The sequence below is a fragment of the Taudactylus pleione genome, unplaced genomic scaffold (assembly GCF_031769625.1).
Source record: "Taudactylus pleione unplaced genomic scaffold, aTauple2 ptg000390l, whole genome shotgun sequence".
In the NCBI taxonomy this organism is placed as follows: domain Eukaryota; kingdom Metazoa; phylum Chordata; class Amphibia; order Anura; family Myobatrachidae; genus Taudactylus; species Taudactylus pleione.
Genome location: NW_028284791.1, coordinates 1,404,489 through 1,421,832, shown reverse-complemented (window position 1 = coordinate 1,421,832; position 17,344 = coordinate 1,404,489). Strand labels below are relative to the sequence as shown.

The following is a 17,344-nucleotide window of genomic DNA, read 5'->3' as shown; positions in this document are numbered from 1 at the left end:
TGTTTCCCTACAAAACTCCTTTGATAAATATACCCTTTAAATCCAAAACAATGTCTGAATCATCTAAAAGACAATATGGGCCAGATGTACAAAGCTCTGAAAAGTGATAAACTGGAGAGTGATAAACCAGCAGCCACTCAGCTCCCAACTGTCATGTTACAGGCTGTGTTTGAAAAATGACAGTTGGGAGCTGAGTGGCTGCTGGTTTATCACTCTCCAGCTTATCACTTTTTAGAGCTTAGTACATCTGGCCCATATTGTCTTTTAATTAATGTTATTCTTATATCTCATCCACTTTAATGATTAATTAATGTTTACTGGCCTTGAGGCCACTGGTGTGGTGTTTTCTTTGCTCTCACTAATGTTTCTGTTAGTGCAGGTTTTAGTCATTTTAGTTCTTTACTGTTAATATAAAGACAAAAGACAAGTTGTCATTTGTGATGTAATCATCCGTAATGATAATTATAATAAGTAGGAAAAAGAGAACCGTTGGGTGCTACATTTAGTTATTAGAGCTCTAAAGCCAAAACACAACTTCTTTCAATAGCATAAATGCATAAAACCAGGGATTAGATTGTGCACTGGATAAAAGCACAGCTCTATACCAATAGCCAAATACTTGTATCTAGTACATATTCTCTAATCTCTGATTTTATGCATTTATGCTATTGAAAAAAGTGTTTTGGCTTTATAGCTTTGATCACATATGATAAGGGAAGCATGAAAGTGTATTTGTATACAGTATTAATGTTTTATAATTTGATAAATATAAAATTGTCATATTTTCTGTTTACCAGATTTGTTCCCAGCCTTATTGATGAGGTTTATTTAATTGTATTTATTTGTATTTTTATTGGTATACTCAGTTTATTTAGTGTTAACATGATAGGGTTTATTCTGATTTGGGAACAAGACAAAAACATGCGTGACTTTGTACCTGGAGAAACCATGCTGCAATGCAAGGGGATCAAATACCTCTTTTTTTGCATGCAGGTCAGGTACTGGCTGATTTTGCATGTAGCCCACAAATGCTGGACAGCTTTATATTTACACTGAAATTTAGATAGGAGATAAGATACACCACTCACAAATATAAAGGCCCCCAATACACTAGCCTCAGACAGTCGCAATTTGCTGATTCAAAAATGCTGGGGTTGGATTTCACTGATTTGCCAATCATGGTCAAAATATGATCGTGTCTAGCAAATAGGGCAAATAGGGCATTTTTAACTTGAGGATTTGAACCATATCCCCAATGGTAGATGGTCATCGATGGCTGCTGGTCAACATTTCTGCCTGGCAGATCAACGGTTCCAGTCTGATTGATGGATGCATGGGGCCCTTGACTCTCTCTGCACATCTTACCTCAACCCGACCTCCAGTGCAACATGGTTTTACCAAGGTGCAAAGTTGCTTGCTATTTTTTGCTTTGCACCCAAATATTAATCAGTTCAAAATAATGGTCATTCCAATAAATTTAGATAATGGCAGTTTGGAAATATGTCCTAAATTTTTATAAATTTTTCTTGTGTGTGTTTTTGTTTTAGCTGAAAGTCATAAACAAAAGTCAACAATGAATTCATCGATTTCCTACAACAATTCCACGTCTACGTCAAACAGCCGAACAGCTGAGTTTCTGAGAATCATTTTTGAGATATTGATCATCATTTTCTTCTGCCTCTTCCTCTACTTCATTTCACTCCTATTACATGTTTTCTTCACTACACCTCATGTACGAGACACTGCTCGATACATCCTTTTTGTTCATTTGCTAATTAATGACATGTTATATCTTGTCACTGGACTTATTCTTTTTATGTCCTCAATGTTTTTGGTATACCTCCCTGTTCCCGTTTGTTATGCCATGGTCACTCTGGCATCAGTTACATTTAGAATTACACCCTACAATTTGGTGGCCATGGCCCTGGAACGTTATATAGCCATTTGTTACCCTCTGAGACATGTAATGCTTTGTACGTCACAGAGAACTAATTATGTCATTACCATCATATGGATAATTGGTCTATTGCCAAATATAGCTGATTTCATTGTCCTGAGCACCTCAGTTGAAAATAACTTTTTTTCTCTTAAGTTGATATGTATCCAAGCAACAGTAACACTGAAACTTGTGCAAGTTGCCATAGCAAGCAACATCCTCATCATTAGCCTAATTCTGGTTGGATTAATAATTATGTTCACATATATTAGAGTGATGTTCATTGCAAAGAGCATAAATTCAGGCAGCAGATCTGCCTCCAAAGCCAGTAAAACCATAATGCTCCACGCGTTTCACTTTCTGCTGTGTATTGTATCCTTGATTTCTCCAATTACAGATGCCTATCTCAGAAGATATAGTAATGCCTTACCCATTGTCGACTTTCTCTTTTTTACATGTCTACCCAGATGCCTGAGTCCTTTAATTTATGGAGTAAGAGACAGTGCATTTCGTAAAAGAATAAAACAGTTTTGCTTGACAAACCTTAATGATTGAATATTCAATGACATTGTGTTGATGTCTATAGAAATGGGTTTCTAAATTGAAAATAATAGAAAAATATTTGGCTAATCCTTTCACGTATTGTAAATAAATATCTTCTATATAGCTGTCTACAAATGTTCTTGAAAATAATAATAAAAAACTTCCAACAGTGTAAAGTCCAACCAATCCTTTTTGTTATTACATTTTATTAATGGCATTAGACAGTAAAGAGATACAATAAACCAACAAACATCATTCCTGCACAGATTAGGCACAAGGCAAATATACAGTACATTACAGGCAAAGTAGTTGGTCTAGCAAGCAAATAAGTAATAGGATATATTAGATACCATATAACACAGTGTAATAACAAAGATCAGATGTCTATATTTTGTGGAGCAAGTAAAAAGGAATTAGAGACAATCAAGGGAAGAAAGGTAGGAGGATATGGGGGGTTTGGGAAACTTCTCAAGCAATGAATTGAGAAAGCAAGGTGGAGGTGCTCCATGGATCACAAAACCAGTATAGTATTTATAAGCACAGTTGTGAAGAATTGTTATGATGTTGGGTCTAAGAATCCTGAGTTTCATAGAATAAGACTGAAAAATCTCTAAGAATATTTACATCAGTTTAATTTTGCAAATAAACTGAATCTTTTTTCTCAGAATATCCACAATAGGGGGGAGTTTGGGATTTCCAGACCCCGACTAGTAGACACCAGGACATGACACCTCCATGATTGAGGTTGGTAGAAGAATGGGACGAGTCTCATGTCTTAGTATCATCCCTGCACATGTGTACAGTTCGTTACTGGAATTGCCAGGTTAAGTTTCCAAGAAATGTGGGAATCCCAGTCAGTGTACTGCAATAAAATACAGATCCCTTCCAGCAATTGCCTCTGCGCAGATTAGAGTGTGAATGTCTCTATAGACAGCTAAGACACAATGAAAAAGTAGAGAGGGGCCCTCATCTAGTGCTATAAGAAAACAACTAAGGTATTTATTTATTGTATTAAAACTACCAATCAATGACACTGAGCCTCATCAAATCAGTGTGATTGACCTTTAGCAATCATACCTCCTGCCTGGACACACATGCAGTATGCCACAGGGACTTACCAGGAGATAACTGAATGGTTATGGTATAAGAAAGAAGCAAAGTTGGATGGTACTTTTGTCCTGCCATTGTGTGGTGACAATCCACTACATCTAGTGTCAGGCAAACAAAGTGCACTACAAATAGTTATAAAGTTACACTGTTACATGATTAATAAGGTGGAAGAAGACAGGCGTCTATGAGTTTTCATCTGCTAAAAAGGCAAATACTTTTTGAGCCACGTGAAAGATGAATAAAACCCTTCAAGGTGTCAGTTACCGAATTAGCTGCACAAGGTGGAATTTTCTTCCTGACTCCAAAATGGTCGCCAGATAAGATCTTCATATAAATTACCCCCTTATTATTATTATTATTACTATATATTATTTGGTAACACTTATGGAAGGAACTCATACAGTGATCAAATGTGACATACCATAGATGACAGACAATCTACAAGTACAACAAAAGAAAAGAGAGGAAGTAAATCTAGTCCAATAATAAAAACAACTAAATCATTATTTTATATATTATCACGGGCAGTAGCGGTTCTAGGCCCGGGCAAGCCGGGCCGTCGCCCGGAGCGCCATGGTGTCCGGCGGGTGCAGGAAACGCCCACCCTCCCTCCCGACGCTAAAGTGTTTATGAAGCTTCAGGGGGAGGGAGCGGAGGAGGGAAGGGGCGGCCACACAGGACGGCGCTGGGCGCAGCAAAGCCTAATGCCGGCCCTGATCACGGGATCGGTATGCGGCCATGTGGCCGGCGGCTCAAATCCCGACAGTGGCAGCTCGACAAGGGTGATTAAGGTAAGTAACCCTAATTCCCCCCCCCAACCCTTCCCTAGGGGTTTCTAACCCTAACCTACCCCCAGTGCCTAACCATAATCCCCCCTCTAAGTGCCTAAACCTAACCCCCCCTTCCCCGATGCCTAAACCTAAGTCTCCCGGGAGGGTGCCCTAACCCTAACCTCCCCCCGGGGTGCCTAACCCTAACCCTCCCTTCCCCTAGCCTAAACCTGACCCTCACAGGGGGGTGCCTAACCCTAAATCCCCCCCCCGGAGCCCCTACCCTAACCCTCCCTCCCCCCCGTAGCTGTCCGTGCCCGTCGCCCAGCTTACCTTCGATCAGGATGCCGGGCGTCGGGCTCCCGGCGTAGGTAAAATGACAGGCGTCGGGATTTCGACGCCCGTCATTTAACCCTTGCCGGGATTAGACAGTCGGGAAGCTGGCAGTTGGGATTCCGTCCGTCAGCTTCCCGACTGCTTCCCATTATCACTTACAATCAAAAATGCACTAGAAATTTTGACATTTTTGGGCAATGACATTTTGAGCAAGTTACAGTATGTTACAGATGTGCAACTGAAAAATAAAAATGTAATAGGTGCAAAAATAATTCATTCAATAGTGTAAATGTAAAAAGTAGTTGTTTTAATTATTTACAATATAGCTAGATAATGATATGGAATCGGTATGAGATGCCGGTGCTTGGGATACCGGCAGTTAGAATCTTGATGTCGGCATCTCGAAAGGGTTAACATACTGACACTTGGTGGTCGGTATCCTAATCCTCCCCCTCTCCCTACCCTGACCCCCCCCTCCCTTCCCTGGTGCCAGAACCTAATCTCCCCCTCCCCTTTACCTAACCATCCCCCCTTAGTGCATAACCCTCCCCCTAGTGACTAACCCTAACATGACACCCTAAACCTAACCCCCCGCTAACACCCCAATACTTACCTTTGGTATGCCAAGTTGAGATTTCAGTGCTGGAAATAGGAGCATCAGCATCCCGAACGCCGTGATGCGAATGCATCCCAATGATATAAATCAATCCAGCCTAATGGAAATAAACATACGTATAAAAATACATAAAGGACATATTTGCATATGTCAAACGGTATAAAATGTATATGTGATCACCAATAGAAAACAATGATTCAGCAGAGGATGGAATAGCAAAGCCACACACAAGTAGGTTTGCAATTCTTTCCTTGCTAAAATGCGAAACCAGCAAGAGGTATCTGACCCCCCCTGCTACATCTGCGATCCCAGCGCTGCGACCGAGGATCACCAACATGACCATTTGGTCGCAATGCTGGGCGGCGACAGCAAGCTGAGTAAGCACCAGCTTACGCAGGCTGGCTGGCATGCAAGTCCAGGAATCTGCTTCCATGGACGCAGATCCTGGCCTTGCCACTCCTGGAAAACGGGGGAGGCACTTTGCACAACACAGAAAGTATTTTCCACTGAGCTTGAGTAAGGTACATTCTCCTCCTCTTGCTATATCATTGTTCGTTGTGTAGCTTTTTGCTGTTCCTCCATCCACTGAAGCATATAGAGGGTGGAGTAACTAACTACATCTTGCTTCAGTTGGTGACAGGGCAAACAAATTCAACATTTCTTGCAGGTGCTGCAATCTTCTACATGCACCTGCTGAATGGCGAAACTATCCAGAAATATTTCGGGCCACAGAGAACCTCTCCTGCACGGTCCTGTCATTTTAAAAAAAAATTGCACCACCAAGTTGATTGCGTGATAAAAACATGGGGTGTGTTAGAAGTCACCCTGCTGTAATGCTCTCACAATATTGGTGGCATTTCAAATTCTGAGCAGAGTCCAAGTGGTGTAAGCCATTTTGCAATTACTTCCCTGAGTTTTTCTAAAAGGTTGTCAGCGGTATGCCTCTTAGTGAAACAGGTGATACACAGAGTAGCCTTCCTCTGAATGAGCTAAGAGGGCTGCTACAGTCATATAATCTTGTGTTTGCTCTGTTCTGCTTGTCCACATATCTGTGGGTAAGGGGTCAGTGGGTACAATGGCATTTTGGAGGACACTAATTACGTTTTTTTTAACATCCCTGTACAGGCCGGGAATTGCTTTCCTAGTGAAGTTGAAGCTAGATGGGATTTGGTAGCAGGAACACAGGACCTCAATTAACTGTCTAAAATCCACTGCATTATTGGCGGTTATTGGACACACAACTAATACCAGCATAGATGTTATGGCGCCAGTGATCCGCTGTGCAACTGGGTGACTGCTGTCATACTTGCTCCCCCTTGCAAAGGATTGTTTAACAGTCAATTTTTTATTTATTTTTAAACTACTACTAGTAGTCTTCCTGGTCGCCTTGTGAGATGAAGATCCACTCCCAGTAGCAGCACCAGGCATAGCACTCAAGGATTCTTCTGGGGCAAGGACTGATGTAAATGATTTAAATAATTCTTGTAAATGCCTCCCCTCCTTCCCTCCCTCATAAATTTGCTTCGGAGTCAAAAAAATAAAAATGTACTACTAATCAAACCTTCCTTTCCCTGCCTTCAACTACATACATACTTCAACTCCCTCGGGCCTCTGACCTAGTTCTTACTTATTGAAAACATTCTTGGTTTTTAAACTTCCATCCTGTATACCACTGCATTGCCACTCTGTGCCATGTTGGAAGCTGAACGGCCACATGTTAGTGCCGCCCACTGCTGTTGCTTAGTTTAGTCAGCCAGCTAGCTCGATGCAACCTTTTGGCCTAAACTGGATGAAATCAATATTGTGAGCTGTGAGGTGGTCAAATTTGACTGGAAATGACTGGAAATAAATGTTATTGAGGTTAATAATACTCTAGGAACAAAAAGAGGCCCAAATTATGTGATTTCAGCTGTTTTTATGATTTTTTAGACAAAATACAGAACCAAAACCAAAGCACACAAGGGTGGTTTTGTAAAACCAAATTCAGATCCAAAACCTTGAAGGAGACATAGTACCAAAACCAAAACACGAGGGTCCATTCACATCCCTAATATAAATGTTATACATTTTAAACATGTGTATATGTCCTTTATGTATTATTATATGTATGTTTTTTCCTGTTTGATGTTTTAGGCTGGATTTATTTATACCATTATCTAGATATTTTGTGAATTATTTAAACAACAATTTTTTTATATGTACACTATTGTAATTTATCCTTTTTGAGCTCAATATTTTTTTTTCCTTTTCATTTGCACCTTTGCATAATTGGGGTTCAGCACCCTTTCGCAGCATTTGAAATGAATTAGACTACTCACACCCATTTTAATATTTGATATTTAACATATTTCATTGTTATTAATGTTTATAGAAGCTGGTATTTTCTTTTTCTTCCTTCCTATGTTACAGATGTGTCCTTTTATACTGTGGCTTAAGTCGCACCAAATAGCCTCCTCTCAGTACGCCAGGTCTTGAGCAACTTGGCTGCACTGGATGTATTTTTTTCTCAAACTGTATTTCTTATTTGCATAAGTAAAACAATTGGGAGTGACAGAACTGCATTACTAGCTTGCACTGACCACTGGGGTGTGCAACATTTTTACATCTTTGTGTGACTGAGTCTGTATCTGTTTAAACAGGCTGAGAAGTGACGGACACGCCGCTGTGCCTCAATTGCCGGGGCACACACACAGAGCTGATATCCACACCTCCGCTCCTGGCCCCCCGTGCCGCTTGGACTATCACCGGGCAGCAGGCTACACAGACAGCGCCTTTCCATTTCCAGACGGCAGATTGTTACATCACGCCAGCCTACAAGGCAGGACAGACGCTAATCAGCTACTTTGCCGGGACGCGGGCACGCAGCTCCCACTTTACAGGTACAGGTTGAGCCTCCCATGGGAACGCCTCCGTTTGGGCTGCCACCCCCCCGGCCCGCCTTCCAAACGGGGCGAGCTGTCAATCAACATCGACAGCTCTCACCCTTTGGAAAGAGACCCGCTACGACCGGCGCTGTCGGTCGTAGCGGGTCTCACGCATGCGCACAAAGGAGCCAGCTCCCTCGTGCGCATGCGCACTGGACAAACATCGAGGCGGCCGTGCGGTCGTAAACCGTACGGCCGCCTCTGAATGAAGCCCCTAGTCCCAAGATATTTCATTATGATATGCAATTATTCCAAAATACGGAATATTCCTTTATCCAAAATACCCCTGGTCCCAAGCATTTTGGATATGGGAGACTCAACCTGTAGTAAGATTCTACTGTTACCTGATTATTGACACGAGGCTTTTCACTGCTGTCATTGCCCTGAGCCATTCTATTTCAAGCTGGATTAACATTACGCATACAAGCTTATTATTACTAACATTCTGACTTACTAACGCTTTTCAAAGCTAACATTTGGAATGTATTAGATATTCTGCAGCTAATCACATGCTTACATCAGCTTTACAGTGCATGCTGTTTTTCTGCTATATGTGTTGATTTATTGTTGGACCATTTAAGTTTTTTCATTTTAATCTGTGATTCATGAATTTATACTGTATTTCTATGACTACATTTGGTAGTTTGTTATAATGTTGTGTTCGCTATCAGTGATCATTAAAATTGGAATTATTTACCTCTGTCTAGCGCTCTCCAATGTTTTTTCTCTAGTTATTCTCCATTGGGACTCAGCAATCCCATTTTCTGTGTTGAGCATCAAGACAGAGGTAATTCCTGAATATTGTCTATAATATATTATATGCATGTGTAATTCATTTGCACATGCTTTTATATATATTCTGGGATAGATTTTTGAGAGACAGATATATTTATATGATAATTCTTTTGTTTTAATTGGACACTTATTTTCTTTAGCGCTTGGTTAGATTATTTCTTCTCTTTTTTTGAGAAGTGATCGGCCACAGCTTTTCCTCACACCAAGTTCCGTTATGCAGGGGCCATAACTAGGCTGGTGCGGCTGGTGACACCACACAGAGCGCAGGCTGACCTGGGACGGAACCAGCCCCCAGCGCAATATTTATTGCCGGGCACCCGCTGCAATGTATGACACTAGTGGTGCACCTGGATCCTTCCGTGCAGTCCAGAGATCCGCCTCCTCCCTTTCTTTTGGCGCATTGCCAGTGCCCTCATGCTGCTCAGTGCCAGCCCTGACAGACAGATCCCTGGGCCAATTGCAGTGAAAGGTAGGGGGACTGTGCCCAATGTTGGCAGCCGGCAGTATGGGGGAGAGAGGACAGCGGCTGCCAGGACACAGAGGCATTGTGAAGTTAGTGAGTGGGACAGAGGAGGGGGACACTGCCAGGCAGCCCTCAGTAGTGGGTAACTGACTGTCTGAAACCCAGGCACGGCGCTGCTCAGTGGGGCCGCTCCGTGTGAAGGGGGATAGATTGATGCCCACCATCCCAGAGACCCCTCCCCACTCCAAACACAGTACCGTCTCTGCCAAGTGAGAGCTGCATGGGAAAGCATGGGATACAGGGCCGGATTAATAATGGGGCGGGTGGAGCTACAGCTCCAGGCCCACCTTGAAAATAGGCCCACAGCATCCCCTGCAGTGCAGACAGTGTTGATAGGAAAAAAAAAAAATTACCTGTCAAGACTGTCTGCGCTGCACTTGAAGGATCCGGAGCACCGATCATTCACCGTCCCCCCTCCCCACATCGTCCTTCCGAAGCTCCACCCCAGACCGTCTGAACTCTGAAGCTCCGTCCCATGGCCATGCATGCAGTCTCTGCATGCAGTCCGAAGCCCCGCCCCCATGCCGATGAAGCCCCGCCCCCATGTAGTGCTAAAGCGTCCCTGTGTGTTCCCTAGAAGCTCTGGTCCCAGGGTCATCCCCCAGTGCCCCTATCTGCCTCCCTCAGCAACTGAGTTCTGGGCACAGACATGATGAGAAAAGTCAGCCCTGCAGGTGGAGCGCAGAGGCTGAGCTGCTGCCACCACCAGCCATAAGAAAAAACCAGCATGCATGCACAACCAAAGTACCTTCCCACAGGTTGGTGTGTAAAGTCTGGCACCTATGTATGTGTGTAGTTGTGTATGTATGTATGTGTGTGTGTATATATATATATATATATATATAAAATATACTGTATACGTGTGTGTATGTGTACTGTATGTATTAGTTTGTGTGTATATATATATATATATACACAGTATATATGTGTGTGTATTTGCATATATATATATATATATATATATATATATATACACACACTGCATATGTGTGTATGTATGTATGTGTGTGTATATGTATGCATTGCTTGTCCGTAATAACAGGGTGACTCAAAATGTTGGAAACCTAATAAAGGACCATTTTAAATTTATTTGAAAACAACTTGAATGCTTCCTGTTTTTATCTATCTATCCATGTACGTGTGTGTGTCTATATATCTATATATATATCTATATATATCTATATCTATATATGGGGATGTAGTCGGCATCCCGGCGTGCGGGATGCCGACGGTCTTAATACTGGCGCCGAAAACCCAAAAGGTGGGGATCCCGGCACCAGTATCCCGACTGTCGGCATCCCAAAGGTAAGTATTGGTGTGCAGTGGGAGGGTTAGGCACTAGGGGGAGGGTTAGGGTTAGGCCCCGGGGAGGGTTAGGATTAGGGTGCGGGGAGGGGGAGGTTAGGTTTAGGCACCGGGGAGGGTGGGTTAGGGTAAGGGATAGAAAACTACTCACTGTTAGCTTTTATGGGTATTGGGATTCTGGCTGTCGGGGTGCTGCTGTCGGTATTCTGACCAGCGGCATGCCGACAGCCAGGATATCATACCCAACACTATGTATGTGTTGGATATGATATCCCGGCTGTTATAATATATATATATATATATATATATATATATACACACCCACACAAAGATCAGTGAAGGGTGGTAATGATCAATAATCATCACTTTTCAGAGGTGTCGCAGACCGTGGACGGCAGCTGTGTCAGCCTCCTAAATCAGCTCTGCTGCACTACAGCACAGCCACAGGCCCAATGTGTCTGTTGTGACACACTGGCTGCGGCACAAACAGTATGGAGGGAGGCGGGAGTGAAGCATAGTTAGGCGGAGACAGGGCTTTGCTGCATTATACAGATCTGCCAGCAGCTAGCTATCTGATTTAACCCATTTCAGGGACCATAGTGTATGCAGGGGCACCGAGAGGGGGGGGAGCGGGTACAGTTTACCTGCGCCCGGGCTTCCAAAGGGGCCCGGCAGGGGCCCGGGTCTGGCGCCGCCCCCCCCCCTCACTTCCTCCCTCCCTACCTGTGCTGGGCTGCAGCGGGAGATTGCTTGCAGCTGCTAAGTAGCAGCCACAGCAATCTCCTATGCCTGAAGGGGGGAGCGATCACACTGATCGCGCCCCCCACTGGCTTTGCGCCGGGCTGAGGGGCTCACAGCGCCCCCTCCCTGGCACGCGCGCTGCAAAACACTATTTTTTTGCAAGGGGGCGTGGCCACGCCTTCTGAAATTAGGCCACACCCCCTCTTTACCGGGACCCGGCGTGGCTCTCTACGCCCCTGAGTGTATGGCTATGATGTCCTCTGTATTTTGTGGTGGTCGTTGGTGTGCTCTGTATTATATGGCACTCATGGCAATGTTCTTTGTAGTGTATGGTGGTCGCTTGGATGCTTAGGGGAATATCCAATTAGCCGCGGGGTTTCACCCGCGTTTAATTGCCGGGCAAAAGTCCAGCGACGCTGGGATTAGCTATTCAATGAAATAGCTTTTTCCCCGCGTCATTAAAACGGGAGTCAAGCGTGAGAACACACTGATTCCGTGAGAACTGTGGAATCAGTGTGTTATACCCTCTCGCACGAGCCCGAATAGGCCGGCTTCACATGGATTTTACCTCGTAGCTACATGAGGTGCGAGGTAAAGTCTGACAGCGAGGACTCGCGTACCAGATCTAGGGGACACCCGCGTGTGGAATCCCCACTAATTGAATCCCGACCAACGCAATAATTAGCCGCGGGTGATACCCCACGGCTAATTGGATATGCCCCTTAGTGTATTATATGATGGGCAATGATGCACTGTATTATATGGCACTCACCGCGATGCTCTCTGTATTATATGGTGGTCTACTGTAATGCTCTGTATTATATGGTGGTCACTGTAATGCTCTGTATTATATGGCACTCACCGCGATGCTCTCTGTATTATATGGTGGTCTACTGTAATGCTCTGTTTTATATGGTGGTCACTGTAATGCTCTGTATTATATGGCACTCACCGCGATGCTCTCTGTATTATATGGTGGTCTACTGTAATGCTCTGTATTATATGGTGGTCACTGTAATGCTCTGTATTATATGGCACTCACCGCGATGCTCTCTGTATTATATGGTGGTCTACTGTAATTCTCTGTATTATATGGTGGTCACTGTGATGCTCTGTATTATATGGCTGTCACTGTGATGCTCTGTATTATATGGCTGTCACTGTGATAGTCTTTGTAACAGAGGCCATGAATTATGAGTTATGACCGATCTGTGTGTAGTTTATATGTCCCCCATTTTCGTTTGTATGGGTTTCGGCCCAGCACTTGTCACCCCCTGCAGCGGCACACAATAGGCCCTTCCTAAATTTCAGCTCCAGGCCCATGTGGACCTTAATCTGGCACTGATGGGATAGGATACAAAGATAGTTGAATGGATAAGATCATGGCTGTAGGATAGGAAACAGAGAGATGTAATTAAATGGAGTGCAGTCTCAAGAGGGAAATGGTGACAACTTCCCTTTAGCTGAGCAGTCCGATTCCACATGCTTATGTACATTCTATTTTTGGTGAAGACTTATTGAAACTGATACCATAGATTGTTAACGCCACCTTCCACTAGAAAAGGTTAACTGCACACTGGGCCTGATTCAGACCCGGTCGCAAGCGCTGAGCGCTCGCAACCGGGTCAATGGTGGCGCACTGGGCATGCGCACGACGGTGCCGGCTCCGTCGTGCACATGCGCGAGACCCGGATAGCGACAGGCGCTCCGTCGCTCCGGGTCTCGCAACAAAGGGGGCGAGCTGTCGATGGTGAGTAACAGCTCGCCCCCTTTGGTAGGCAGGCCGGAGGCATGGCTGGCCAAACGGAGGCGTTCCCATGAGAACACCTACCGTTTGGGGGCGGCCCCACTGACATCACAAGTAATGTCAGTGGAGAGCTTCCGGCTCAATATGAGCCGAAAGCTCTCTGGGGCTTGCGGCCACGAGACACTACCACAAGGGTCTCATCGCAAGCCCGCGATCGCACTGCAAGACATTAGCACGCCCACTATGTCTTGGCGTGCGATCGCGACCATCGGGCTTGCAGTGCGATCGCGGGATTTGCATACTTTGGCAGCATGCGAATGCATCTAGCGAGCGGGTCTGAATCGGGCCCTCAGTTCGTTGTGGGTCTGCTGAATTTTTGTTGCTGAATGATCCTCATGGGCAGAAATTTGAGCATGCCACAGTATCATGGGCATCCTTAAACCTTCCACTTCATTGGGTGGTCTGCTGAGATTAAGGACCTTGTGGTGTGGGGTGACTTTTTGATGTCTTGTAATGGCACTTTCTTTTGGGTGTCTTCAAGAACACACAGTTGCAGTTGTACACTAATGCTGATGGTTTCATGGATTTTGGGGCTTATTTGGTTTCAAGAGAGTTTTGCTAGGAATTTGATTGTACCCAATTTCACATTATTGCTGCACTAGAATTGTGGGATGAGCACTTCTGAAATGAAGTTTAATTCTCATGTGACAACTTGGGAGTAGTTCAGGCCATCAGTGCATGTTTGCCCAGTTGGTTCTTCATTGTTTCTCCTAAAATATTGTGTTTAAGGCTAGAAAGGTGCTGGGCGTCAAAAATTATGTTGCTGATGCCTGATTTCCTTTTAGTTATGTGAAATGTAAGGAATTGACTCCAAACGCTGTGGCAGTTGGTGAGCCCTGTGCTTCTTATTTTAGTCAATTGTCAGCATGCATGGAAGGCCTGGTCAATGCACAATGGTGCCAAGTAATTTGCAGAATTACCGGTCAGCTTAGGAGACCAGGGAAAGGTATTTGCTATCTCGCAGGCATTATATTATTATGTCAGCCTCTATGTGGCAACTCTAGAGTTGTTGTTTCGAAATACAGTATCTTGCCAGATTCTTTTACTTTGCCTATCTACAGCACTGCGGCATCTAGATGTTATTAAGGGTTACTCAGATGTCCAATGGTCAGGCAGTTGATCTGAAGGCTGCATCTTCGGACGCAGTGGCAGAGCAGAGTAGCCGGCAGCAGGCGTTACTTAAGATGCCTCCTACTGTCTATGCATAGTTTAGCACAGCTGCTGAGTACAAAACATAAATATCATAGGACCTCATTCAGAGTCGGTCGAAGCGGCCACACGGTCGTACGCCAACGATGTTCACTATACTGCGCATGCGGAAAGTTCGCAATGCGCGTGCGCAAACTAGCCGCTACGATCAGAAATTTCTCTCTCCTTGAACACAGCCAGGTCGGTAGTTTGAGTGACAGATTGAGGCGTTTGTGGGTGGTAACAGGGGAAGGTGCTTGAAAACGGGGAAGTGGAGATGCGGACTCAGGCGTGCCTAATTATGCGAACGGCGTTTTATGGGAGTGCATACGGTTTATGGGAGTGCATAATTAACAAAGTAGCGTCATGGCACATGTGACATGGGAGGTTTTTACACTGACATGATCGTAGAGCTTAAGAGAGGGTATGGTCAACCTTAAGCTCTACAAACAGTTCCGATAGTTCACGATGGTCTCGATTAATCCTCTTATGCCCGGAGATGACGTGTAATGCATACGAGAAGGGGGCATATTTTTTTGTCTTCCGACCGATTCCTCCCCTTGGTCGGCCAGCTACCGATCCGAACTTAGGGACGCAACTTGCGAGGGAATCATTTGCATATCCGGCCCCTTCTCCCGTACGACCGTGCGGCCGCTTCGACCGACTCTGAATGAGGTCCATAGTCCCTTAGGCCCTAAGTTCCAATTAAGTTAGATTTTCAAGTGATGCGTTTACATCCTGGGTTTATTGCTCAGCACTCATTATGCACTGATTCTGCTAATTCCATGGCAATGGTGGGATTTTCACTTCAGGATATAAACGCTTTGGGCCAACAGAAGGAAGACTGCTATAGACATTATGCCTGACTTTATAAAGTGCACACAGCCTCCATGAATGAGGTAACCTGAGGCTTTGGTCGCTCAATATGGGTTTAAACCTAGTGGGGGCTTCGATATTTGGCCACTCCTTTGTGTTCTAGGTAGATTAGTCCCATTTTGCTTTAGAAATGGCTGCTTTCCTGGGAACTAGTGAGGTTCACTGGCTGGGGAACCAGGGTTTCTGTTAGAATGCATTAAATAATATACTGCTGGCAACAGCCATGCATTTTGGGTTTCCTGGTGTCCTTGTAGTTTAGTTAGTGGGTAAGGACTTGGGCAGGAGGACATCCTTGGACTCAAGGTTTACCATTATTTGGGACCTGGAATAATTTATGGACATGGGGTCTTGGTGCACAGTGTTGTTGTCATATATTGTGCCTTGATGATTCTAGCATTTCCATCAAGGGAGACAGTGATTGACATGGTCTGGCTTTTGTCTACAGATAGTTTTATGGTCAGAAATAATCTTATCTGCTATTGGGAAAATCATGAATTGCACCAGACAGCATTGATCTGAATAAGCATGGGATTCCACTTTTCTTGGGGGGCTTGTTTAGAGTTTTCGCTGAGGTTTATTAGTGTTGTGTATGGTGCCAGTGCTGCTTCTCATGGAGGGGGCCTTGTCGTGCCAGGAGGGAGCACAGATCAGTGGATATTGTGGTATACAGCTGGTATACTATCCCTCTCAAATAAGCATTGACTGATATCGCAAGTCCAGGTGTCACCAATGCAACCCTGCCAGGTGGGTCTTCAATTAGGCATGATACTGTATGAAGCAGTAAGCAAAATAACATATTGTTAGGTACCTCAAACAGGCCACTGTCCTACAGTATTAAATATTTGAGGCCAATGCAGGATTGTATGGCCTGGAAGAGTGCTACTGATCTGCTCACTGTGTCTTCTAACCACCAGACAATTGATAACTTAATAGTTATTTTTAATAAAGTGATGACCATTTAAAAGCTAATAACCTGTGTTGTATCTTTATTATGTGCTTATTACCATTAATGGTGTTTTTGTGGGGGGGGGGGGGGAGCTGTCTGATACTGTATCACATTGCATCTGTCATTAACAGTTTAATCATGTTCCTCTTTTCCTGAGGAGTCAAGGAATGGACCATGAGGACTTCCCTGAGTGACCGAGATGGGTCTTTTTCAAACAGTTTCTTCTTCTAAGGTCAGCAAAACCACATATAGGAGAAACTGACTTTTTTAACTTCCCAGATTCCCTGACTGGTGACAGTTGCATGTGAATGAGACAGTTCTCCTGTGGCTTGTCAACAAGGAAAAAGAAGACATTAAAACTCACAGGGATGCTGGTACTACTAAAACTTAATTACAGAATTCTGCTAATTATCTGAGAGATGGGTCAGTGGTGCAGAAGACTGTAGGGAGTATAGAGCAGATAAATAACCTGCTCTCATCTCAACACCTGCAATAAGGAACCAGACTGGCAGGACCTAGGCTTTCTACACACAGCACTGGTTAATGAACATCGGCACTGTGAGTATATTTATTTAATTACATGGCAATTATTACTAAATTAAATGTTTACTACTCAATTTTTTAATATATATCATGCATAAAGGTTTACAAAGATGTGGACTTACATTAACGTATTGAATTTTGTTTTCTATGTTTGTATTATTATAGAAGCAGATCTGACAGCAGGTATTAACCTACAGGACATATAGCCTTGGCCCGTCCGCTGGAACAGCCATGTAGGTAGTCATATGTTTCTATATCTCCTCCCCACACATTTTGTTGGGTAGAAGAACCTTGACAAAGAGTGAAACATGTTGTACATATGGCTACCTACATTGATGTACCAGGGGACAGACCGAGGTGATGTGTCTGTGTTACACCATCTTCT

At 44.1% G+C, this 17,344-nt stretch overlaps 1 protein-coding gene across 1 annotated transcript; it reads left to right on the top strand.

The window, feature by feature from the left end:
- The first annotated feature begins 1,573 nt into the window (after positions 1-1,573).
- On the top strand, positions 1,574-2,491 carry LOC148507627 (odorant receptor 131-2-like). The gene has a single exon (XM_088445817.1). The coding sequence runs from the start codon at positions 1,574-1,576 to the stop codon at positions 2,489-2,491; it is 918 nt and encodes a 305-aa protein (XP_088301943.1).
- The last annotated feature ends 14,853 nt before the right edge of the window (positions 2,492-17,344 follow it).

Coding starts and splice junctions, on each gene's coding strand:
- LOC148507627 (XM_088445817.1), top strand. CDS start 1,574: ATGAATTCATCGATTTCCTACAACAATTCCACGTCTACGTCAAACAGC.